Below are 26,666 nucleotides of genomic sequence, written 5' to 3'. Positions count from 1 at the left end.
GAAAAATCTCTGTATCTTTTGCCCAACAATAGGTGTTTAGTAGGTGTGAACACATATTCTATATTGTTGGGTTTCCACGCAAAAGCAAAAAGATCCCACATCGGCAAAATGACAGAATGCGGATTGGCTTATGAGGATTGTTTCTGAAATCTTCCCTGAGGGACATTTCTAACCTCGGAGGCAATCCAGGGTTACCACGCCCTGAGCTCTGATACTATTTGTGGGGACCTAGGTAGAATTCACCCTTAAAAGCTAGCCCTCAAAGGGAGGGTGCCCATTCCATTATAATCCATTCACATCTATTTGCTTTTTACGATGTGGGATCTTGCTTTTTCCGATGTGGAAGCCCAACATATATGATTGAAGAAACGGAAATGATTCAAATGTTGGAGATGATTGCAATCCGACCGTTGAATATATTACTATTGAATACCGTACGCTAATTATTGGAAGGATCTTTCGATCTAGCCAAGTCAAGATGCTCAGATCAGTGGAATCTTGGGCTTTGCCTTGGTAGATCAAGTATCAGTCAGAGAAATCCTAATTCTGACCAATCCAAGAAACCCTATTCAAGTGTTGCAATCCGACGGATGAATATATTCCTATTAAATACCGTACCCTAATTATTGAAAGGATCTTACAATATAGCTAAGTCTTGATGCTCAGATCAATGGAATCTTGAGCTTTTCCTTGGTAGATCAGGGACTGTCCTAAGAAACCCAAATTCTGACTTTTTCACTCTTAGTGGGTGAGCTCTCATTCACTAATGACATGTATTTATGAATATGTGATGAGGGTCGGTTAGGTCTTTCAATATAACCACTCCCATGCTAATTATGGATCCTTCATGGGATTAGTCCTGATTACCTTAAAACCTTAGCAAAGCCTAATTCTAGCTAACTAAAAGTGACAATGTGGGCCACCTTAAGAGACACATCTCTAACAGGGACACATGCGAACATGGCTTCGTGGTACGTGGTAAGGCAAGAGAAGAAGAAGCTAGGGTGGGAATATAAACGCGTGTGTCTCTAGCAAATGGATTAAAAAGAGCTGAAACGGATGAAAGGAGTAGCAAGTTGATGGGCATGTGTATGTCAAGAGACAGAGCTCCATTATTCTTCCAAGAGGATAAGGAGATAAAGGTGGATATACTCACACCTCAGAAAATACCTCAAAATGAGAGAACGAATGAGGACAAAAGGAAAGCTTGTTTATTCCCAAAAGAATCCAAAACAAATACAACTTTGTTTGAGTTTATAAACAATCTAACCTCTTTTTCAACAAACAGAATTTAGTTTCCTTGTCCGTTTAAGGGTTCTGTTTCAGATAGAGTTGTTTTTCTATGAAAGATTACAAGAAGCACCCTCTTCAGATGACAAGACTGAACCAGTAGTAAAAGAGAACAACTTCAAACCAACTCATAATAAGACAACAAATCTTTAGATAAGTTTGTAGAAAATCTGATTGGTAAAATTGGATCCAGTCCAAATCCGGTCTATTAACAGCCCTAGAGATGACCCACATCTTGGGAAACTTATCTACAGAAAAGAAGGGTGTATTTATCAACTCCCCAACAATATTGTTCCATCATCTCTATCCTCCTTATCTTCATTATCATAATCATGATCATTATCATAAATAAATGCTATAGATTGGCACCAATTGCATTACATAAAACATTGATTATCCTTCTAATTTATGTCATAAAATAAAAATCAATGGAATAAATTATATAAATAATCGATCATCCATTGTTTCTTATTTCATAATAAGTGCAACTGTAAACCTCTCCTTTTATGTCGGCCCATTTTCCTTTGCCAATCCCAACACGACTCTATATCTACACTCCCTTCTGTTAAAAATGCACTCGTTTATATACTTTGTAATTAGATGTTAGAGCCGACAAAAATTATTAAGAAAAAAAAGGCTACCTATATCAGCACGACCATGTTTTGATAATGGAACATCTCACTTTGTTTTACACTTAGATACATGATTAAAAAGTGTAAGAGAAGATAAGGTTGTCCCATTATCAAAATATGGGCCTGCCAGTATTAGTTCCCTTTTAAAAATAGGAGATTTTATATTGTGTGTGAGTTCGCTCATTGCCACCCTAGATGTTGACAAAAGGATATCGTCAATCAAAAACTAGTTGTAACCTCTCAAAACCAGTAGAGTAAACTTCACGTCTTCACATCATTTCCCGTATTTTTATGTGTATTGATTTTTAGTTACAAAAACAGGTATCAAAATGTCACAAAATCATACCCACTGGCCACTGACCCAAATATATACACTAATTATGTTTGTTAGAAATTTTGAAGTAAAAAATGCACTTTTTGAACTTAAAAATTTGGAGGAAAGATTCAAATTCAAATGTCCCTATTTTTTCAAAATTTCTTGTCTTTTGTGGTAATGTGAGACTTGAACATAAGACTTTGGGGTGTGCGGAGTAGGTTTCAACTCCAATGCAAGAATGTTTAGTCCCACTTTGGAACTTTCAAGAAAGTTTCACCTCCTCATATTAGGTGGAGTGGAGGAAAGGCTTGGGCCTTTGAGGGCGCATTGGAATTTGTTGGGTGACCTGGTTTTATGTGAACCCAAGTTCATATAAACACGCGCGCGCTGGACTAGGCTATGGCCTGAGGTTCGGGTTTGGGTTTGGGTAAAAACTGTTTGGGTAGTTTCAAGGTGATTCGAAGTAGACCGGTCAACGAGTGCACATGGACTGGAGCCGGTTTGGGCTATTTTATCTTGAAACGTCAATTCGCAGATCCTGATTGCATTGTAGGGGGCTGATACGATTCTTAAGAAGAATGACCATGTGGTACGGCTCATCTTTCCTTCCTCTGTCATCTGATTTTCACAAAGCGTTTTGGTCAAAAACGATAAGTGCAATCTGTTTTTACAGTTTCATTTCAAGTCTACAATTTTCAACAATACACAGATTTTGGGTTCGAGTTGCACCAATCCGGGATCTAGTAACCAACTTGTGTTCGAGTAACCAATTTGGGTTCGACTTCCTTCATTTTGGGTTTGAGTAAGCTATAGATTAGTCCCTCTTTCATTATTAGTATCCAACAAGCTTAACAAACGTAGTATTCTGTTTATCAGATTAACTATTTTTCCAACCATATAAAAGATGAAGCAACAGATGAAATTACACCCAAAAGATTATGTTTTCTTTCATGGGAATAGAGAGAGGATTACCCTTTCTTTCACGAATAAGAAATGTTTGATTACGAGGTAGGACCGGTTCGCAAACAAATTTTAAGACCGTTCCCTTGAATAGACATGTGAAAATTTAATTTCCTCTTGGCCATGTTTCTATTGATGTAAAATGGGCATAAAAGAAATTTTACAACCATATTTTAGTGGACAATGAGTGTAAAATTTGTTTTACCCCATTTTACATTGAAAGAAAACAGAGTTGGTAAAAGTACCAAGTTGCAAAGGAACTTTGGCAAAACTGCAACTTGCCAAACATTGAAAGAAACTCCAAACACAATAAGCTTTGAGTTGAAACCTTTTCTTTCTTTCTTATTTTTACTTCTTCTTCTTGTGCATTGTTTTCTTTTTCTTTTTAAGAGAAGAAAAACAATAAGACGAAGAAAACAAAAAAGAAGGAAAAACATAAAAAATAACAAGTCTCCATAAAAAACAAGGAAGAAGAAGCAAGACAAAAAAAGAAATTAATACTAAAAATGAGCATTACCTTATTAGGAAGAATTCTTTAGAATAAAAGTAAAATTACGCTACCTTTAGAGTCAACATGCCCTACTATGGAACTAGTTAACATGCACTACTTTCACTATTAGGTTAGCGCATATTTACCCTTAGGCTCAGTTCACTTGTTTTCTAGCAGCAGGAAAAGAATCTGACGTGGAAAACTGGAAAAGAAAGGAAAAGAAATTGTGAGAAAACTCCGTTGTTCACTTGGCTGAGAAAGGAAAAGAAAGTATGCAGGCAAAGTGGTTTTCTCAGGAAAGTGATTTTCTCACCCTTTTGGTGAGAAAATTTAGAGGGAAAGTGCAAGAAAGTTCATTTTCCACATCATTATTTATATTTTCCACCTGTGTAATTATGCTTTCTCGAGAAAACAAGTGAACGGTGAAAAATGTCAAATCATGTCCAATCACGGATAATTTTGGCTTACTTTCTTCTCCTTTCCTTTCTCAAGAAGGCAAGTGAACAGAGCCTTAGGGTATTTCCTATGAAAGTAAAGCTCATTTTTTACATTTATTTGTTCTCTTCTTCTTTCTTGAATTTTGGTTATCTTGTCAGCACCATAGTTAGCAAAACGTGATTCGGCGAAAAAACAGGACGGCAAAAATTCGAGTTTAATACGACATTGGTTCAAAAAAAAATATAGTAAAAAAACAGAAATACAAGAAAATGAGTTTATAATTTTGTCATTTGCAAAATATGGTGCCGGTAAAATTGGAAAGTTGGCCAAAAAAACGTGTTTAAAACGTTTGTCTACAAAAACGGAGTTTTAAATGGCACACCAATAAAATGTGTTTTTTTCAAAAAAAAAAAAAAAAAAAAACCGTTTAAAACGGAGTTTTGCTAACTATGGTCAGCACCAGTAGTATTTGTTATTTTTTTTTTCTTCTTTATCTCCTCCAATCCTCCTTGCCCATTTTTTACTATTTTTTAATAATTTTTATTTTTATTTTTTTTCCTATTCTTCTTCTTGTTGCCTATGTTATCTTTTTTTATTTTTTGTTGATTCTTGGTCTTCTTGCCATTAAAAGAAGAAAAGTAAGAGAAAAAGAAAGGGTATTTCAATCTTTTCACCTTTCTAATTGAGTATGTTGGAAGAATCTTTAAAAGCTTGATAACTTTATAATTTCGTCAAACTTGCTTCACTTCTTGATACTTTTTTCTTTATTTTTCTACTTGTAAAAAAAAATGTATTTTCTTTCTATTTAAAATTAATTGACTAAGTAGGGGCCCAACAGATCAACGGCCCAGTTAGGATACACGTGTCCAACATGAATTGCAAGGAGAGAAGACGAAGTGGCCTCTCCGCGCGACTCTCAATAGATTCTTCTTTTGTAATAAAATGTAAAAAAACAGGTATTATCACTTTTTATTTTTAAACTCTGCGTGTGAGAAAAAGGCTATAAATAAGGGGTTGAGGGGGCTAAGAAGAGGCTTGAAGCAGTAGCTCTACCTCTTCTTCCTCTTTCTTCCTTTGTCTTATAGAACCTTCTTCGTATTTTTTCTAGAAGGAGACTCAGATCTTTTCATAACTATTTCAAAACAGTATGGTCGGATCTCCGATAATCTCTGACGATTTCACAATCGTAAGCCACAATACCGTCAAGTTTCTCTGTAGTTACGGAGGCAAGATCCTCCCCCGTTATCCCGACGGGAAGCTCCGTTACGTTGGTGGACTTACACGTGTCGTCTCCGTCGACAAATCCGTCCCGTTTTCAGGTCCGTTATCTGTTGGATTTTCCTTTTTCTTTCCCATTCTGTTACCTTTCCATTTGGATAAATCAGACGAGGCAAGGCTTTTTTTTTTTTTTTTACTTCATTTTCTTCTTTGTTGTAGATCGGTTGAATCTCGATTGGTTTGGATTTTAGTTTTTTCATTTTGTTCTTTGTTGAAGATCGGTTGAATCGTGAGGGGTTTGGATTTTAGGCTATCGAGTTTTTTTAGTGCATTTGTACAGAGCTTTTTTTTAAAGTTTTGTTCTTTGTGGAAGATCGGTTGAATCGCGAGTGATTTGGATTTTAGGTTGTTGTGTTTTGCTTGTGGATTTATACAAAGCTTCTTTTTTTCTGTTCTCTGTTGAAGATCGATTTTATCGCTAGTGATTTGGATTTTAGGTTATTGAGTTTTGTTTGTGGATTTGTACAGAGCTTTTCTTCTTCTTCTTCATTTTCTTCTCTGTTGAAGATCGGTTGAATCGCGAGTGATTTGGATTTTAGGTAGGTTATTGAGTTTTTTGCTTGTGGATTTGTACAGAGCTTTTATTGAAGCTTGGAGAACTGTACGGATCAGCGGTGAGTCTGAGGTGTCAGTTGCCAACCGAAGATCTAGACGCTCTGGTTTCGATCACTTCTGATGAGGATCTGATCAATCTCATGGAGGAATACGATCGAGCGAGCCGTGAGAGAGCAGATCCGTTAAAGATCCGAGCTTTCCTTTCAAGTAGATCCAAAATCTCTCCCCCTTCAACTCCTATGGCCACAGCAAAATCTCCTGCATCCTTCGCCGGATCTCAGCCGATTCCGGCGACCGTCCGATGCGTCCATGACGTATCTTCTTGGCCGGTGATATTTCCCGTCCGGTTCGAGAAATCTTCTTCAAATCTCTGTGGCTACGCTCGTTTTCCTACTGGAAACCCTAAGAACAGTAACATATACCTTGTACACAATGGAAATCACTGGCAATAACCCTACCTGAACCAGATCTAAGTTCAGTTAAAATAAAATTACCGAAATAGGAAAATCTAAGATCAAAGATCTTGATGTAAACGGACTGATCAACCGTCTGTAAATCGTTCAACGAAAGTATTTACAAATTCGCGGACGTTTTAATGTATTTTTTTCAGTCGCTATTTTCTCTGTTTCGCCTTTCGAATCCTGAGATTTTTTTTCCCGTAAGAGAGAGATAGATTCTCGCCGTTTATTAGGGTTCCGTCAACATCGCCGTTAGCTCCGTTAATCGTGCCACGTAATTCGGTAGATTAACCATACCTTTCTCATTTTTTGGAGATGCGTTTCTGGGAAGTACGTGTGGCAGAGTTGACACGTGTAGATTCGTTTCTGACGATTAGTTTACTCATGCTTTTGTCTTTTTCCCGTCTGTGCAGGTAACGGCTAAACTAACAGTGGGGTCTCCAACGCGGATTTCATTACCCTTCTTAATTTTTATTATTATTTAAAAGTATTATTCTGCTATGGAGAATTCTTTTAAAAAAAAATCTGTATGAAATGTGTAAAAATATTAAAAAATTTATTAATTATTTTTTATTTGATTTCTCAATTTTTATTACTTGAAAGAATTATTCTGCTATGGAAATGTCGATGATTTGATAAAAAATTTCTTTTTTGCCATTTTGCAGGCTAGCATTGTCTAATTGCTGGAGAGATGGCCGGAAAAAATGGTGGGAAAAAAATGGTGGTTAATCGACCGCAATGAAAAGGACAGAACTGTGAGAGAGAGAGAGAGAGAGAGAGAGAGAGAGAGAGAGGACAATCTCGTAAAAAATAAAAAAATTAAAGGGCTTTCTTCAGAAGAAACTTAGAGAAAGAGGGAGAGAGAGGACCATCTCGTAAAAAATTAAAGGGCTTTCTTCAGAAGAAGAAGTTTTTCTATTTTTAAAATTTTGGGCCGGGCTTACGCGTTAGTCGGTTGTGTAAAAATGGTGGGTCCCAACTATAATACATGGGTTTCGGTAGAGATGATGTGCCATGGTGGGCCCCACCCCCACCAATCACCATGGGAAAAAAAAATGATGAGCCCTTACCTTATCAAAACTTGTGTTGTAAAATTGTAGGAATTTACTATGAGATAAATTTCAATAAAATTTCTTTATTATAAAAGTTTTCCAATAAAAATTTTTCATGGAAAGAAAATGAATGATAGATAGGAAAGATAATATGGATAGATTTTGGTCATTTATGAGATAAACTAGGAAACTTATCCCACTCCACACCTATCCAACTTCCCATCCAATATCCTCCATGTAAGGACTGAATTTGCAAAATTCACTCAAATGTGATGACTGTATTTGTAAATTGAGAAACTATAGGACTCCACTTCCAAATAGGGAAAAAGTAGGAGACTTCCTTTGCAAAAACCCCAAAATTAAAACAAAAAAGTGAAGTGAAGGAAACCAAATGAGAGAATGAGAAGAGAAAAGAAATATACAAGGATGATAAAATAAAAAAAGGTAAGGACATTGAGTGTTCAAATCAAAGAATATCATGCTTGATAAATTAATAAAATAATAAAAAGTGAAGTGAATGAAACCAAATTAGAGAATGTGAAGAGAAAAGAAAGATACAAAGAGGATAAAATAAAAAAAGGTAAGGACATTGAGTGTTCAAGTCAAAGAATATCATGCTTGATAAATTAATAAAAGAATAAAAATTAAAAAAGCTTCTATATATTCCCCCTGTTTGGTTGCCAGTAAAAATTTTGTCCTAGGAAGTTTTAGTAAAATTTTGGTCCCATCTCATGTTTGGTTGCTTTTTAGCACTAGAATTTTTTTAATCCCACTCTTGTAATGAATGCCTTTTCATCCCATCCCAAAATAGTCCCAGGAACCAAAAATAAGCTTGAGAAGAATTTTTTTTTCTTCCCAACACTTCAAGCAACCAAACAAAGGTTTTTTTTTTCCCACGATAGTCCGGTCAACCAAACATGGGATTTTATTTTACCAGGATACTTCTAGGACTTATTTTTTCCCACCAATCTCCTTGGATTTTTTTTTCCTCCCACATAAAGGAGTGGAGACGGGTGTAAAGTTGAGATAGTTCAAAAGGCTTACCTAGGCTTTATTTTTCTCCCCTCAAACTCAAACCCAGAATCAGATTAATGCCGCTAGTTTGAAAAGACATTAATCTAACACATAATTTAAGATACTCTCACTCTCCGACAATGTGAAGATAATGTTAGTATACAATGAATTCCCAATAGTAGGGGTGCAACTCAAGTCGGTTCGGGTTGAGGCCAACCCGACCCAAGGAACCCATTTTTCCAACCCCATCCAACCCAACCCGAGTTCCAACCTGACGGGGTTCAACCCGACCCAACCTGAGAAACAATGTCCTCAATCCGACCCAACCCGACCTGATTTCCATATTGAATCATGGTTAGTAGACCACCTAAATATATTGGCCCCCCTTGTACTTCTACTTTTAGTGTTTCATTTTCTTATTTTGGGAATGATGGAAAGAGCCGAGCAGTATTTGTGACTTTCCCCAAAAGTCTTAAACTATTAAAAGTCTAAAACCGTAAATATTACTAAAATTTGAAAAAAAAAAAAAAAAAAACTTAGCAGAAAATGGTCGGGTTACAGTTCGGGTCTGATCGCCCGATACTAGTTGGCGAGCATCTATTATGTACAACCAAACTTATGAGACCTGGAAGCAAATACTTATAAACAGGTAAATAACGGATTAAAAAAGACAATCAATAATAATATAGGCCCTTTTGCAGCTCTTTATGCAAGGGATCCCTTGTATCTATGAGGAATGCTCATAGTTCTTTCATAGTTTCATTACATAAAAAACATAAGTCAAAAAAATATTGAATCATAAATCTAAAGAAAAAATTGGTTTGTAGGGGTATCATTCAAGGGTACCGGTTCTTTTGTCGTGTCATTCTAAGAAATTACTCTCATTATTTCTTGAGCCCAACTATGCATGCGAAAGCAAGAAATTACTCTCATTTGATGGGCCGCGATGTAAATAGGCCATGCCCAGAAATTAATTTCCATATGATGATCCAAACGCTCCGATCTATAGAGGTTTCTATTATATAGAAATGAATTTTTGGGATTACATCATGGCCCATCAAATGGACTGTTTGGATCATCCTATGTGAAAGCCATACAGTACTTTTTACCCAAATTTCTGAACAATTACCCAACTTAACATCAATGGTAACATGCTTCTGAACGTTTTCCAGCACTAGAGTTCTGTACATATAACCAAGAAACAGTGACACTCTCATAACGACACACAAGAACTTTGATCTAAACATTCTAATGTCTCTTCAAAACTACATAAACAAATCCGAAATCCGAAATTTAGTCACCTGGAAGATGGAGCAAGTTGGGCCAAAATACAATCCCCACAACAAAATTACAGCAACAAATCTGCGTACAAACTTGACCAAACCGCCCGAAATAAGCACAAGCTTTTTCTGCGTGACCAATTTCTGTTAAGTTCTTTAACCAGCCTCTGTCTGCATCACATGAATTACAAAACCCCTTCTCAATATAATTATCCCCATGCGCTTCTGAAGTTACCAACGGCAACAGTAGGCTGAATTTCATATAGAAAACCACCATAGCCATATTTCAAAAGGCTCCATTACTGAAAGTTCTCGACCGTTTGAAGTCCAAAATCCAACTTGTTATTACAACGCATATTAAGCTCTGCGCGAGCGAGATCTCGACCTCCTCCTGCAATAGATAGAATCATATTAGCTAAGATGGATAGGGCACAAGAAAACAATGGCAATACACTACCTAGCTTAGATCCGAAGAAACCCATGGTGGTTACTTCTATTATGATGCACTTATGCCTCATAAAACTTTCTAGCAATACAGTCTTGAAAAAATGTAGAAGTTGGCTTCTTACCTGGGCTTGAGAGAAGGATGGGGAGATTGCCTGCGTTGAGAATGCTTGCTATGTGGAGACCGTGAAACTTGTCTAGAAATGAAACATCATCATCCTGATCCAGTAAGTCTAAACAATTTCGAAATACAAACTTACCATTTATATAGTCAGTCAGAACTGACCTGTATAAATACCATCCTTGTTTTTTTTTCTTGTGAGATGTAATAATATGTTATAGAATGAAATGCAAAAAGTCCTAGCAATCGATAGAGGACAAGAAGAAATTACCTAAATACTTAAAGAGAGATGGTCCCAACAGAGTAGGCATACAAGTCCAGAACATCAAAAGCTGGCATAATATCTAATGTGTTTCCAACAAAAAAAACGGACTAATTATCATTCCAATAATTTTTTGTTTTCAGTTCCCTGCATAATCTACTGAAACCTTGCCTGGAAAGAAAACCCAGTAATAAAGAAAGAGAAAAAAGGAAAAAAATGATGCTTGAGAAGATAGTAAAGAGGAAGAAAAACAAAATGTGTTATTATTGGTTTTCAGTTTTTAGGTCTTGCAGCTTCGGCACACAGAGAAGTAGCAAAGACGATGTTTTCTTACAACATTGTAGCAAAGACGATGTTTTTTTTTAAACATTTTGACTTCTCTAAGACTTCGAGTTTAGCTCAAGGGATTCAATTCACCCAGTTTTTTACACATACAATCAGGAAATGAACAAACAATGAGCTGAAAAGGGAAAAAGTCGCAATATATGAAATTCTTCAACATAGCGGCAAGGTTGGTGACGAGTGAAGGACACGATGCAAGAGGCATATAATTGCTACAGAAAAGAAATGTACAAATGGCGCCAGAGAAACATGTAACCCACACGGAAAACTAATGAATATGAGAGGATAGCAGATAAAACAAGAGGAAAGTGTAAAGTAAATACGTGGTAGATATGCAGACGAAGGGGCTACACACAAGTGAAGGATAAGGAATTAGGCAACCAAACACCAAAATTATAGCAGTTACAATTATTTACTTCCCACTCTCATGTGTAAACTCCCTCCATAATTACATGCGGGCATGGTCAATATGCGCAGACAAAGGGGCTACACACAAAGTGAAGGATGAGGAACTAGGCAACCAAACACTAAAAATTATTGCAGTTACAATTAGTTACTTCCCACACTCGTGTCACTCCCTCCATAAGTAGCCTTTTTGAGTTTTTCCAAACATATCTACCATCTCAGTCTCAAATTTACAAAAAGGTCTTCGCATTAAATCATCAATTGCATGAAGAACTGGTGCAAGATCAAGGATACTCACCACAACATCATCCGAGGACTCTTTCATAAACAAATCCTCGGATTTAATGTGAAACTTCACCTGACAACCATGGTTAACCCTAGGTAAACAATTTAGAGTAGAAACAAGTCACTTCGGGGCAAATCTGCGCACTCAAAACATCCTGGGAATAATTTCCTGAGAACAGGCCAGATTAGCCGGAACGGTCGACCGAGCCAGACAATCGAAGTATTTCCAGATTTCTGCCAATCGGGTTCGGTCGCTCGACCCTGCGAATTTGGATTTTTCCAGATCATGGTTCCCTCTGGTTTATGTGATTTTCTACCCGAAAACCCTCTTCTTCTCATGAAAACCCCATGAACTCCATGGATCCATGCATTGATTGGGTCTTCCAGGTCTTCCAATCACGAGATTCGATGGAGATCTTTAAAAGGAAACGACTAAGAGATGCTCAATTCTTTCGTGCTCTTAGAGTTTCATGGAATCCAGCCTCACTAAAAGAAACTTGACGATGAAAAGAAATCTCCTGAGAAAAGACCAGATTGACCTTCTGTAGACACCCCCATTTTGCAACGCCTTAACCGACAATATTCCACGAATTATCCGTGGAAAATTCACTAGTTTTACCTGATAAATTACGGAAAATGACATTTGATGACTTGAGTGTACTAAATCATGTGAGAGGCCCTCGAACACTTCGGGTCATCAAAACACTAATCCGACCGTACCAATCTTCAATCGGGTCAAAATTACCTAGGGTTGCTTTTCGACCCAACGACCGATAACCTACCGAAGCCCAGTTTTCGAAAGGACCCTAAATCTAGGGCTAAAACTGATTGAGGAATTTTCATGATTACTCAAGGCTGCTAGGTCAGTACCAAAGCCCTTAGGATCAAGGTTGGGACTCGATTAAAGTCTTGTGCGATCGAATCGGAAAAATCCAGTTAATAGATCCACAGATCAACAACGGACCAATGAGAGCCATTGAGATCAAAAGGGCCAATTTACACATCAGTGAATTACCCATTTACCCATTTAAAGAACTTAAATCCACCAATTAATAGTTTAGATCATCAATTTGGAGTGAGGATAAGTCACAAGCTTCAAACGGATCGAAAATACCATGATTCGATAGAGGATCGGACCGCCCGTGAAATCGATAGCTCTAATTTAACAAGGAATAAAAAATTATTTCTCCTTTTTTCAGACCCTAAATGAGAGCCACCTCAAACTTCGCATAGCCACCCCACCTTTTCACCTTTTTGCTTAAATTTTGGGAGGGCCACATCACCCAAACTTTTACCCTTTATTTTTGTCTTTTGCACACATATCCCCTCCTCAACAAACCACGTTTTTGCTAGCCAATATTTCACCAGATCTCTTAAAAAAATGTTATTTCCACTCCTCCCAACTAACCCACAAGCCTTGCTTACCAACTCACCCCAATTTTACTTTTGCTTTTTCAAAAGTGATATCCCCCCCCCCCCCCAACACGTTTTTTGGCTCCACCTCATCCCTCATTTTGCTTTTTGTTTGGATTCTCCCTCCCTTAGTTGGTTGTGGTGCAAGCTTATCTCCATATTGCATGGAAGCATCCAAGCCACCCAATAATCATTGATGTCATCCCCATCGTTGATTTCAGAGCAAGTTGACCCATGCCAACAACCTTGGGGGTTACATGGCAAAACTATCCAATAGTAGCCACAGCCCTCTACCACCCTCTTTAAGCTAATCAATTTCCTACTAACCCACCACCACCCTTAGCTCATAACCAATTAGATCTAAACCCTCACTTTTGCTCATCCCCAAACTACTCCCACTCTAGCCTATAAATAGGGACCCTCACCCACCATTCAAAACACATCTCAACCCCAAAAAAGCTCCTAGCTTCCCCCTCTCCAAAATTCGCTCTCTCTCTCTCTCTCTCTCTCTCTCTCTCTCTCTCTCTCTCTCTCTCTCTCTCTCTCTCTCTCTGTGTGTGTGTGTGTGTGTGTGTGTGTGTGTGTGGTCGTCGACCTCCTCCCCTTTAGCCTTAGTTGAATTCCTAGCCCACCATTCTTAGCCTACAAACAAAGTTGATTGAACCCCATAGGGTTCTTCTTCCCAACAAAGTGCGATCAATTTCTACTCAAGCTTACGTTTCTTCCACCCCAAGGCTAAGGGAGTGGAGGTCGACTAGCACTGAGAGAGAGAGAGAGAAAGAGGAAAGTTGGGCAAATTTTGGAAAGGGGGAAGCTAGGAGCTTTTTTGGGTTTGAGCTGTGTTTTGAATGGTGGGTGGGGGTCCCTATTTATAGGCTAAAGTGGAGGTAGTTTGGAGATGAGAAAATGGGAGGGCTAAGATCTAATTGGTTATAATCTAAGGGTGGTGGTGGATTAGTAGCGCTATGTCACAAATACCTCCGACATTTTCAAAATATAGGATCAATTGACTCATAAATCCAGTATACACTTTCCCCCCTTTGCACTACTTTTTAGTTTGTATCATTGCATTAGAGCAGCAAGATTTTGTGGGCTCCTAAGGTTTCCATAGGGTACCCCTCTCTCTCATATTGTCTATTTTTTTTATCACTCCATCTTGACCTCATTCCTCTCGATCTCTTATCGTTTACTTTTTATCTCCTCACTTCCAATATCTCTCTCTCTCTCAACCCATCATCTCCTTCCTTTCCCATTCCAAATCCCATCTTAGAAATCTCTTCCTTTCTCTTCTTTTATAACCTCTACACATGTTGAGCTTCTTTCTCAGCTAGGCAATGTTTATCTTAATGGTACCAACTTTCTTTTATGGAAAAAGTAAAGCTGCTTCCCTAGTTAAAATTTGTCTGAACTCAACATTCCTAAGGATGATGCTCCCTTATCCAAAGATGATGAACATGAATATTCCGCCTAAGCCTAGACATTTAGAATGGGTTTCATGACTACAAGAAACTCATTCAAGTTCTAAGGCCGTTTGGGAATTTAAATGACAACAGAAGTACTAGGGCTGTTTGGGATTCTCTTGATCCAAGAGGCACAAATTATGCAGTTATGAGTTCAGATTAAGACTTGCCCACACAAATTAAAGGGATCATGGGATCAACTAGCTGCCATCAACCTCCAGTTATATAAATACTCCACTGGACCCCGCCATTGACCACTAGGTTCCACCCCAAAAGCTCAATGATCTGTGACCTCTCCTACTCACATGAAGTTATGCTCTCCTCTCCGACTCTGTTGCAACCTTCAACAAATGTTTTTTCAAGATTGTATGGCATTTGATTGCCTTGCAGATTATGGCGGCGTTAGAAAAGGGGACATGATGGTGGTTATGACTTCCTCATGTTTCTTAAATACAGCTTGGAAAAGTGATAAATGTCCCAATTCATGCATAATATTCCCAGAAAACCACTTCCATTGTTTGTTTAGAGAAAAAAAAAAGGAAAAAGAAAAACATGCATGTTTTAACAAAATAGTTATGCAAACAAGAGCCACTCATTGCAACCAACCGAAGAATTAAAGATGAGTTCACTAGAAAATTTTGATAACGTTATTACTGGTAACATGAAAGTTCAAACGTAGGAAATTCAAATTTGAGTAAAGAAGTCTTTCTAAATAATCATCAAACATTGTAAAAGTACCTCCTCCGAGACCTGATGGGCGACGGTGACAAGCTGCGCCTGCCCGACTGCACCCTCCTGTGGTATCCAACTCAAGATCAACAAAAGAAAAAAACAAACAAGAAAAATACAAGGAAAGCACAAGGATAGAAGAAAATATGTTTAAGATGTGTACTTTTTCCTTGAATTCTCAGAAACTTCATCACTTGAATCACTGTCTCTGCTATTTCTACCTCTGCTAACTGATGAAGAGTGCTGCCTCTTATACCTACTCGAGTCCCTTATACCTCTATGCCTTGATAAGTCTCCCTTATCGTCCCTTTCTCTTTCTCTTTTCTTGTTACTACTATCTTCTTTGCCATCAACCCTTCTGAGTTTCTCAATTTCTTTCCTCCCATCTTTAATACCGACATGACTTCTTGAATCAGATTCCTTAGATTTTTCAGCTGGTTTAGCATCTTGATCTTTCATCTTCTCTTTAACGCTATTTCTTTCATCAGTCTTTTCCTTTCTCACCTCTCTGTCTGCCCCTCTCCTAGAGTCAACAGAATCACAATGCCTTTGGTCTGCCTTCGCTTTAACCCCATCTCCCACTTTGATTAAATCTCTATGGATAGGACTCTTTTTACCCTTGTGTCCATCCTTCTTCTCGGATATGTTTCTCCCTTCTCTGCCACGAGGATCATTGGTGATTGGTTTCTCAATAATAACACCACCACTAGCTGCTTGAGGTTTCGTATCGGATTTTTCTCCCTCAAAACTAACCTGGTCATCAGAATTTCTATCTCCAAAAGCAGCTGAAGCCCCTGCACTATAAGAATCCAATTCGTTATCTAATCTTGGAGACGCTTTTACTGTCATATTGGGCACGCTACTATCCATTGCATGATGGTTTTCCATTGCCCCACTTGGGCCAGTACTGTTGTCATCACCATCCATACCAGTTCCAATAGGCTCTTGAATTTCTGCTCGTGAATTCCCCTTTTTCACGGTCTTAAGTATGTGTTCTGAGATCATATCAGAACTTAACCGCTGATCATCACTAGCACTGTTCTGCCTAGTAGACAACAAATTGGAGCTTTGAACTTCATTATCATCATCATCAGAGGCATAATTTGCAAGACCCAATACATCTCCAGGAGAGCTAGAACTAGACTTGTCGGCAGCAGCCGCAACTTCAGCATCCTTAGCTTTAACAGGAATTAAAACCTTGGCAGACGCCTTGGGTGTTGGAATCGCAGGGGGCGACGAGGAAGACTTATTGTTTGCAGCGAGACTACTGTCATCAACTGCAGCATGGAGATAAGATTAAGGTACAATACTAAAATTTATAGGAAAAATAAAGAAGTCAGAATGGTTCAACTGCATCACTACAACAAACTAACATATAAGGTTTACCTTGGACCATCAGATCATCTTCACTAACAACTTTAGTGGCAATTTCTTCAAATAGCTCATCAGTAACCTGTTCAATAAAATAATATCAGCACAGAGAGAGAGAGACAGAGAGACAGAGAGAGATTATATGACAAGAAAATTACAACATAAGCATTTACAACCTTCAGAAGTACTTCAGTTAGGATACGCTTTATTTCCTGGTTGATTGCAGCTGATCTTGCTGCTTCCACATCATCCTACAGAAAGATAATACAAATTGAACCACATCATCCTACAGAAAGATAATACAAATTGAACCACATCATCCTACAGAAAGATAATACAAATTTACATGGTTTAGATGCATTTTTTGAAGAGTTAAGTGTTTAAAAGTAGTCACGGCATTCCAGAGTTAAAGGAACCAAGAGAATTCAGCTGAATGCAAGACATCACCATACAGATGCAACCAAACAAATTCAAGAAAATATTAATGATTTTCCAAATTGGCCATCATCTAAACTCATTAGCCCGCAGAGATAAGGTTACTGAACCCTAGAATTGAGCACCGGAGGAGATCAGCAAACGAGGAAGCGGATCAATTAGCTAAAATGGGAGTTTTGAGAGAGGAAATGTTAGTTGTAAGACCTTTGTAAATCCTTAACAGGATAGCTATTGGATCTGGAATCCTTTTTGTAATATGGAGGGGAAAACTTGTCCCAGCCAATATTCAATAAAATTGTCAATTTTCAAAAAAAAAAAACCTTGAACACACCTGATAACTAAGAATGAGGGGGAAATGAAAGGGGTTGGGGCTCCGATACTATTCTCTTTCTCGATCTGATGCCGTATTCTGTGATTTTTCAGGAACATGTTCACCTATCCAAGGCACACAAAGGGACCACAGGAGGGATGAGCTTTCTGTATCCTACTCGAAATCATCTTCGACTCTTCCTTCACTATTAGATTCTGGCTAGAAAGATAACATGCAAATATGCTGCCTCACCCTCAAATAGGGGTGTAAACGAGCCGAGCCGAGCCGAGCTTGGCCAGGCTCGGCTCGGCTCGTTAAGTCAAAGACTCGGCTCGGGCTCGAACCAGGCTCGGGCTCGGCTCGGCTCGGTCAGGCTCGGCCAGGCTCGCGAGCCGCTCGCGAGCCTTATCGAGCTTGCGGTGTAAAGTTTCGCACAAGGCAAATGGCGGTAGCAAAAGCAGAAAAATAAGAAAAAACAGTAATCATTACAACCAAAAAAGTAAAATCGGTAAGTTATAATGTTTTAAATCAAAAATTACCAACAAAAAGTTATAAGTTATGACAATTAAGAAGAAAATACTAACAAAAAGTTTAAAGTTATGACAATTACGGGGAAAAAATTAATTTCTTCGCTGCCATCTGTGCGTTTTTGCTTTTTCGTGTGATGATGTTGACGACACAGCTGCGTTTTTCTGCGATGATCTTGACAACACAGTTGAATATTTTTTTATAAAAAATGTGGGTTTCTTAACGAGCCGAGCCGAGCCGAGCCTGGCCTAACTCGGGCTCGGCTCGTTAAGCTTAACGAGCTTGGCCAGCCGGCTCGGCTCGGCTCGTTAAGGATTCGAGCCGAGCTCGAGCCGAGCTTTTTTCGAGCCGAGCTCGAGCGAGCTTCCGAGCCCGAGCCAAAATTGACACCCCTACCCTCAAACATTCAACTATGGTCAAGCCCAGTATTATGGCTATGGCTTGCCCCAAACCCAATACCCAGGTGAAAGCTTCCAACTTCAGCATTATCCTAGAGAGTATGTATAAAATTCAGCATTATCCTAGAGAGTATGTATATGACCCTTATGGAGGATAGGGTCGGAATCCGACACAGGTATCGAGCGTGGGATTCGTCAAACCTCAAAAAAAAAAACAATTAGAAGAGTTGGCATGTTTGCCAAAAAACTAAGATGTGCATGTCATCAATAGGCAGTGTATTGGCAAATACACATCGCATATTTTTGCTCCTCTGACATGTCTAAGAAATTTAAATTTTTAAACTTAGAACAATCCTGACAAGTCAGAAGATGACATTCGATATAATAAATTGCAATGGTCTTGCTCACAATGTCATGAACTCCAAACCACGAAGAATGAACCAAACAGAAACATATATAACCATGATAGAGACCAATAAGAATCTCACTAAGTACCACATAGACAAAACTAGTACGCCCGGGTAAAATGACTCAGCTGTAGGCTATGCAAAACCTGATGGAAAATAAGAGCCATATTACTGTTGCTGCTGAATTTTATCTATGTCTAGCATTACTAAATGGCGCTTCCTATAACCCCAGGCTAGTCATGTTCCTGTTGAAGAAAATACTTAAAGCAAAGATCCTAACCGTGAGTACAATGTGACGTTCAATAGTTGAATATATGACGTTCAATAGTTGAATATAGTAGGAAGTAGCATTTTAGCCCCATATAGTTAGCAGTGGCATTTTAGCTCAAAACAGCCAACAAGCAGATTCCAGATGAGAAAAAGACATATGGCCATGTTCTTGTACACAGAACAGAATGTTGAATACTTCGATTTGTGAGCTCCACTAGAAAAACACTAATGAAAAATCCAAACAAAACGGCATGAGACCTTGTACCGAGTAATTATATATGAAAAAGCTCTTCAAAAGAAGTTATTAATGAATGCCCCATAAGCATTATTATCAAGGACTAGGATGAAGAGATGAACAAACCTCATCATCATCCTCATCTTCAGTTGACTTATTAGAATCAATACTTTTGCTGTCCGCATGATCGGCTTTTCGAAAGGATTTATCCACACTTTCATCTCCAATAGAATGAGACGAATATTCCACGAGGTGATCCGGAGCAGAAGAACTTGAAACGATGGCCCTGTTCTTAATTATTTCCTCTCTAAGCCAATTAGGTACTGAAGCCTGAGATGATTTTCATAATGCTAAATTTAATAACAAATTTATATTTGCTCAACTACAAGAAACTAAAAAAAAGAAGCAAGGTTACCTTCTTAGGACGCTCAGAAAGATTAAAAATTCCATTTGTATCAGAAAAGGGTGTTGTAGGATGAAGAGCAGTTCCTGTACCTAAACCAAAGGGTGCACCGACTGGAGGAATAGTGGGACGAAAGCTAGGTCCAGGGACCCTTCCGAAGATAGGTGCAGGATGTCCAGGAAGGGAAGGAGTGATAAAGGAAGGATCAAACTGTACACAACACATATCAGCACTTTCAAACCAATGCCACCATACATGCAAGAAATATGTACTACATCGGAAACTTGGAAAGATGCACATGTACAGAAGACCAATGTTTAAAATTTCGGTTTCGGTTGCAGCTTCGGACATAGCCAAAACCAAAATTTCGTCCGAAATTCGGTTTAAAAAAACAAATTTCATTATTTGCCGAAATTTCGGTATTTCGGCCAAAATTTAAAACCTTGCAGATGACTGACCTGTGGTACTGACGGGACTGGGGGGATTGAGGGAAAGACGACCCCTTGTGCAGTTGCTGGTGTCCAAGCATTAACAGAATTTGCCGCTGCAAAATGGTCCGGGCCTCCTACAGGGGCGGCATGATCAGGATGTGTATACTTCATGACCTGGTGTGGGTCATTGTGAACAGAACCATGCCCAAAATCTAAAGATTGATCGCTCGCAATATTTATAGGTTCAGTAGACAGATCTCCATGATCGAAATGAGGCCGTTGATCCACAGAAATTGGTCTCCCAATAGCAGGCAAGGTGGGCGGATGTGAATGATGTTGTCCTTCTTGATGTGAAGATATGGGTAAGGGCAATGGCATGCGCAACTGCTCATTTTGATTCCCAGATTCCTCACTACCTGTTAGAGAGAAAAAAGTCAAACTGCTAAAATGTAGTATCACTGGCAAATATCACCACCTGCTCGGAACGTATGTAGACAATTTTTATTTGTTTTTGCAATATCACCTCATTCCACCATGATATCATGTACTGAATGAAATGGTCTGTCATTCTATGAAAGACAAAAAATTGAAACAACAGACGATATATAACTAATGCCTACCAATACATAGGCTTATAGAAACATAGCTTTTAAGCCATTCAAAAAAAAAAGGAAGCATAGCTTTTAATTCATATAGAACTTCCAAAAATTTTAGGGCACGTTTGGCCACCCTGAATTTTTTTTCCTGGAATATTAGCTTATCCAAAGATGAGGGAGCGTGGGAGAGGGATATAAATAAGAGGGACTGAGTGACGAGAGGGTAAGAAAAGCTTGAAAAACAAGGAAACAAAAACCTCTACTTAAAATCTGATCAACTTTTTCCAGATTTTTTAGCCACTTCACACCCTCTAATCAATCTGTGCCCTCTCAAGCCTCTCCTCCCACCCGCCCTACACCTCTCTCACCACTATGAGAAACTGGGGGTCGAGCCAGTTTTCACTTCCTCTACCAAAGACTTTTTTCCCTACATTCTTATTCTTTTTCTTAAGACTAGAGAAGGTTTGCACCTGCCATGAAGAAACCCTTTACGGGAGCCTTTGATTAGTAGGGGATGTTGACCGGTCACGTTTTCATCGGCGTCTTGCCACTGAATACACTCTGACAGTCCTACTGAGCCTGTATGGCTACTGCACACAATTCTTGATAGGGAAATGATAAATGTGCCCCTTTTCATCACCAGGGACACCCAACTGCAGTGTACGTGGAAATCAAATCCGCTAAATCCTTCTGACGTGAAGCACATCAGCCCCTCTGCAGTCATTGATACACTGCTGCTGGGTCTCCCTGGTGATGAAAAGGGGCGCATATGTCATTTCCCTTCTTGAAATTGCTATTTCTATCATAACCACAGTTCTTTGGTTTAAACTTGAGCAATATATATAGACTTAGAAAGTGGTACATAATGTTCTCATATTCTTCTAGCAAATAAAGAATTGAAATGCACAATCCACTATGAAGGACATCCACCATAGTAAAACTAGAAGCAAGTATTTCAAACAGCACAAACACCGATCCTCAAAAAAGTCATAAAAACCAGATGATTCTAACCAGAACTTGCAAGATTTGGGGCAACTATTTGCTGATTACTATACAAATCCAACGGACAAAAAAACAAGTGGGAAGCTTGCTATATGTGACTACATAGCGTCCTCTCTTTCTTCTAGATAATAAAGAATTGTAAATACTCAAAATGGACTTATCAAGCACATCCGCTAGAGTGAAACCATTCTGCAAGTAGTTTCAAACAGTACAAAGTACAAGGGATTTGCTAGCATCCATCGCAAAAGGCATTTCGCAGATGGCCTCTTGCATGTGAGAGCAGCCACACAGGCTCACTTTTCAGCAGATTTTGTCCTCATTCATGAGGTGGCTCCTCTCACATGCAACAGGCCATCCGCGAAATGCCTTTTGCGATGGACGCTAGCAAATCCTAAACACCGATCAGACATTCACCATGGTGAAATCAGAAGCAAGTAGTTTCAAACTATGCCACAAATATCTCTGATATTTTCAAAATATAGCGCTTTAATCGCGACATTTTGATAAAACGACAAAATCTCGAAATAATCCTGAGAATAGTGGAAAGCTTGCCATATATGACCCCCAAACCTGACATTGCTTATGCTAAATGTAGTCAATTGATATACGGAAAAAAAAACTGATGCTTGTAAAAGGATCATCATGAAGAGGAGTTATATATTCATCCAAATTTAAAGTCAAAGTGCATATTTAGCTTATGCAATACTTGGGAAGAAATGACAGGCCGTATGCATATTTAGCTTGGTGACCTTTGTTAGCAAAACTTTATGCTATTGTATTAGTTTTAGCCAATTAAAATAAGTAAAAGTTTTTAGTCATTACAATATGCTAAATTCAACAAAAATTTGAAATTTATAAAATCCTTTGCCAAAATATTAATGTTGTATTGTGTAAATACCAGTCTAGTAATTATATATGAAACTCTTTGAATCCCATAGATCATTAGTAAAAATCAAGGTTCAGTAAAAGTTATCCACAACATCCTACCACATCCCCAACCAAGGATCAAAATATTCAATTTTTGTATTTAGTGGCCAAACCAATACATATCAACCTATCAGGCCTATTGGCCAATACGCCCAAGACATCAGTGTCAGTTGACATGCCTGGAATTACTAATTTATGTCTTTTTGCCAAATGGACCCAGAAATAAACAGCAACATATGTTTCAACCACAAATTTCCAGTTTAGTTTTTCTTTTGGCATACTTTCTTTAGCAAATATGTATTTTCAGATCAATTAATAATGGATAACCTTCCTCGTATATTTGCGAGCCTTTTAGGCCATTATAACATATATGTAGGGGAGCTCTAGAACATCAGAGTAGGTGTCTGGTGTAGGGGCTACAGGTCAGTTGCAGGTAGTTGAGATTGTAACAGAACAATGGATACGGACGACGCCGTTAAGAAGGTCCTTAAAGTTGCCTGTGGCCCTTTCTAGACAATCACCCCCTACTAACCCCGTCTTTCGCAAATAGGCAAGTAATGTCTTTGGCATCTCTAAGAACAAGAGTTAAGTACACATCTGATGGGGATCATAGACGTCCCTAGAGGGTTTATTCTAGGCGGGGGTGCACTCATGAGCCCAAGTAGGGATCTTTTTATTAGTTTTAGGGTTATTTTATTGTTCTCATGGATATTTTTGGGATTACTTGATGTTGTTAGGGTTATTTTAATCTTTATTGCTTTTAGGGTGGTTTAGTCTTTTAGGGACTCTTAATTAGCAAGTTTCTTTCTTTTAGGGACTCTTAATTGCTCATTTATAGGCCAAGCTACAACTCTTTTGTTAACTTTTGATGATTAATTGAATTGAATTGAGATTTGAGTGCTTCTTTCTCCCTAATTTCTTCTCTTCTAGTTCTAATTCTTCTCTGCTTCTTCTTCTTTCTTCTTCTTCTTTCTTCTTCGTCTATTTCTCTTCCCTAGACTACATCAAATTTGGTTCAAAGCAGAAGATCCAAGCCTCCGCCAACACCCCGCACGCAACTTTCAACTTACAGAAACCAAATTCAAACCTCGGTTCTTTCTTTTCAGTCTCCAACGAATGAACAGAACCCACCATCATCAACAGTTCCCATCTTCTCAAGCTTGTCCCCAATAGATCTCTGCTTCAATAATAACCTAACCTTTTCTACCTTCCATATTCCTTCAAAATAGATCCTAAAACAATCCTGAACTATCTTGAATCCTCCACCACGGACATTTTCCTTCTCCATACCCAGAACTCCACCTAACCCAGAATTCCACCTAGCCCTAACCCAAATCAAACCTAGCCCTTTTACCAACTTCTTGAAACCCTTTTTTTCCAGAACCATCCCTCCATCAATTATGTAAAACAAAAAAAAAAAAAATAGAGGAGAAGAGAGAAGTCCTCAAGCCAGCGCCGTCTGCCGGAGCTTCCCCCTTCATCCACCACCACCTCTTCTCTCCCCGCGCCCCCCTCTCTGTTTCTCACGAGGAACAAAAACAGAAACCCTTTTTTGTTCCTTCGATTGAAAAGAAAAGGAAAGACATAACCAAACCCCCCCCCCCCTCCCTCATCTGAGCACCCCCCACTTAAGTAAATTATTACTTGACCCCCTTCCTTCCCTTGGGCACCCCTTCCTCATTTAGAAACACTAATTAACCCCCCCCCCCTTCTTTTATCTTTAGGCACCCCCCACCCAAAAAAATTAGAAAAAAACAGAAATAGACTTTTATTTTCTCTGTCTTCACTTTCTTTCTCCCCTTTCCAGTTAATTTCTCTCTACTTTCGGGTTATTTCAGCTCGAAATTTGCCGACGTCCTCAACACAGAAGTCGTTCCGTGCAACTAGCATAGCTCATCCATCTCAGTTTCAGTAGCAGACAGCAACTTTCAACCCAGTTTCAGGAGTCATCTCGATCGTCGATCGCATTCCATCATCTGATCAGCAACTTCCCGACATCTGATCGACGATCTACGATTGGTAGCCACTTTCAATCGTCATCAGCAGTGAATTGGACGGTTGGATCGTTTTGTTTCCAGTCCATTGGCTTTGTGTTAGTTGCCCATCAACGATACCGATCTGAGCACGCACCGTCTTCGCCACTTCTAGTGCAAAACAATTGTCACGAAGACCATCAGGACTTTTTAGGCAGTTAGAATGCTACCAAGGTACGTATCTTCTTTATTGAATTCGTGATTCACTATTTATATTGATAGATAGGCTGTTAAATTTGCAAAAAAGGGACCACATACATCTTGTTTTCATCAAATCCTTATTTCTTCTCCATTGAAACCCCCTTTTACTTGATTTTCCATACCCCTTTCTATACCAACCTCAAGTAGTTTCCTTTATTACTTGTTTCCTTGCATTACATTAGCATAGTTTAGTTGCATTACTTCAAGTAGTTTGCGTCGTATATCAGCAAAACCCCATCCTTCTTACCCGTAGTTCATGAGCATAAAAAAACTCGTGCCCAAACCAAGATGGAAAACCGAGTCAAAACCTTGGAAGATGAATTAAGCACTCTTAGGGAAACAGTAGAAGGAATCGAAGTAAGAGCGGAGAGAATGGAAGGAAGTCGACTGCGAATCGAAGAGAGTTTTAGGCAGTTGAACATATCCATGGGCAAACGCCCTGTTGAGAGTCAGTTGGGTGACAGGTCTACCACTCACGTGGATGAACCTGGGCTCCAAACAGGCCAACCCGGTAATGCTCTTGGACATCTTATCGGTCCAGGTGAGGAACAATTCCATGAAGACAACCCAAAGGAGTATGTCCAGCCACCTCATCAAGCCAGGTATCCAAATAGGCATCTCGCAATTCGACCTCAGAGACAGGGTCCAGATCATCATTACACTAAGCCCATGGATATCACAAAAAAAGTCAAAGTTGATGTTCCTGGTTTTGATGGAAAGTTAGACCCCAGTGCCTTCCTCGATCGGTTAGCAGACCTGGAAGACTACTTTGAGTGGTTTGGAATGTCTGACTATCATCGTGTGCAGTTTAGCAAAATTAAGCTAGTGGCATCTGCTCAGAGGCATTGGTAGAATGTCCAAAGGAGCGTAGTGCGCTTAGGACCGCCTTACAATATCACGTGGGATGAGACGAGGACCAGGTTAACGCATAAGTACATCCCCACCTTCTATAGACAACAACTAATGAGCCAGTTGATAGGTTTGAGGCAATCGACCTCTACGGTCACTGAGTACTTGTCTCAGTTTGAAGAGCTTTCGATGAGATGTGATATCTCTGAAGAACCTTCAATGACTGCCGAAAAGTTCATATATGGGTTGAAGAACGAGATTAAAATAGCAGTTGAACTCCATTCTCCTGAGACCATGGAGGCTGCCTACCATAAGGCTCTTGAAATTGAAAGATATCTCAAGTATCCCAACCCCAGAGATGGAACGTCCCAAATGAGAGAGGCCCAATCAACTAGAGCCATGTCATCACAACAAACTGGTAGAGTTGTCCAATCAGAACCAGTTGCCTCAAGAAGTAACAACAATGTTTCTAGGGGTACCAACAACTTTGGCCAAGCAGTTAGCACTATTCAGGATAAAGGACCTGTAACTTCAAATTCCCGTCAAATTCAATAGGGTCCTGAGTGTTTTAACTGCCACAGGAAAGGTCACATTGCATCCCGTCAAGTTCAACAAGGTCCTTGTGTGATGGTCCCTACTATGCTGACAGATGTTTCTACAAGTCGGACTCATAGCTCTTCTATTCCAACCCCAGTACCAAAGGTTCCGCCAATTCAGCCACTTCCTGCCGACCATATTGATGTTATACTTGTCGATGAGATCGTTTCAGCACGACATGGTGGTTTTCAACGCTATCTTGTCAAGTGGCGTCGTCGACCAGATTCCTCTGACACTACTTGGCTAACTGAGGAGGAGCTTCGTCGTTTGGACCTCAACATTTTTTAGTAGTACCAGACTCTTCACTCTTCGAAGGAGAGTTCTTTTCAGCAGGGGGTGTTAGTGGGGATCGTAGACGTTCCTTGAGGATTTATTCTAGGTGGGGCTGCACTCATGGGCCCACGTAGGGATCTTTCTATTAGTTTTAGGGTTATTTTATTGTTCTCAGG

The 26,666-nt window shown here is 39.1% G+C and overlaps 2 protein-coding genes across 3 annotated transcripts in view; one reads left to right on the top strand and one right to left on the bottom strand.

Annotated features, from left to right (window-relative positions):
* The first annotated feature begins 5,140 nt into the window (after positions 1 to 5,140).
* On the top strand, positions 5,141 to 6,575 carry LOC143847222 (RAF-like serine/threonine-protein kinase PRAF). Its single transcript, XM_077355975.1, has 2 exons — positions 5,141 to 5,445; positions 5,981 to 6,575. Exons 1-2 carry the CDS (start codon positions 5,274 to 5,276, stop codon positions 6,409 to 6,411), a joined length of 603 nt encoding a protein of 200 aa, XP_077212090.1. The 5' UTR covers positions 5,141 to 5,273; the 3' UTR covers positions 6,412 to 6,575.
* A 3,042-nt stretch (positions 6,576 to 9,617) lies between these two features.
* Positions 9,618 to 26,666, bottom strand: part of LOC143847221 (cyclin-like protein) — a 30,623-nt gene continuing 13,574 nt past the window's right edge. Inside the window, exons 4-12 of one of the 2 annotated variants that reach the window (XM_077355972.1) lie at positions 20,040 to 20,428; positions 19,594 to 19,791; positions 19,305 to 19,508; positions 16,772 to 16,846; positions 16,611 to 16,677; positions 15,388 to 16,501; positions 15,234 to 15,290; positions 10,333 to 10,404; positions 9,618 to 10,154 (exon numbers count right to left, since the gene is read on the bottom strand). In XM_077355972.1, the coding sequence (XP_077212087.1) occupies positions 10,121 to 10,154; positions 10,333 to 10,404; positions 15,234 to 15,290; positions 15,388 to 16,501; positions 16,611 to 16,677; positions 16,772 to 16,846; positions 19,305 to 19,508; positions 19,594 to 19,791; positions 20,040 to 20,428 (2,210 nt within the window). In that variant the 3' untranslated portion in view covers positions 9,618 to 10,120. The remainder of the gene's footprint in view (positions 10,155 to 10,332; positions 10,405 to 15,233; positions 15,291 to 15,387; positions 16,502 to 16,610; positions 16,678 to 16,771; positions 16,847 to 19,304; positions 19,509 to 19,593; positions 19,792 to 20,039; positions 20,429 to 26,666) is intronic. The other variant, XM_077355973.1, reaches the window with a different exon arrangement.

The sequence above is a fragment of the Tasmannia lanceolata genome, unplaced genomic scaffold (genome assembly GCF_043159265.1).
Source record: "Tasmannia lanceolata isolate RefF3 unplaced genomic scaffold, GAP_Taslan_0.1 ptg000015l, whole genome shotgun sequence".
Lineage (NCBI taxonomy): Eukaryota > Viridiplantae > Streptophyta > Magnoliopsida > Canellales > Winteraceae > Tasmannia > Tasmannia lanceolata.
The sequence above is the reverse complement of the archived record's forward strand: the minus strand, read 5'-3'. Positions and strand labels throughout refer to the sequence as shown.

What these genes read in the sequence shown, in the direction of transcription:
- LOC143847222 (XM_077355975.1), top strand. Translation starts at nt 5,274, where the DNA reads ATGGTCGGATCTCCGATAATCTCTGACGATTTCACAATCGTAAGCCAC. An exon ending in CAAATCCGTCCCGTTTTCAG is followed by an intron (nt 5,446 to 5,980) that starts GTCCGTTATCTG and finishes GGATTTGTACAG; the next exon opens with AGCTTTTATTGAAGCTTGGA.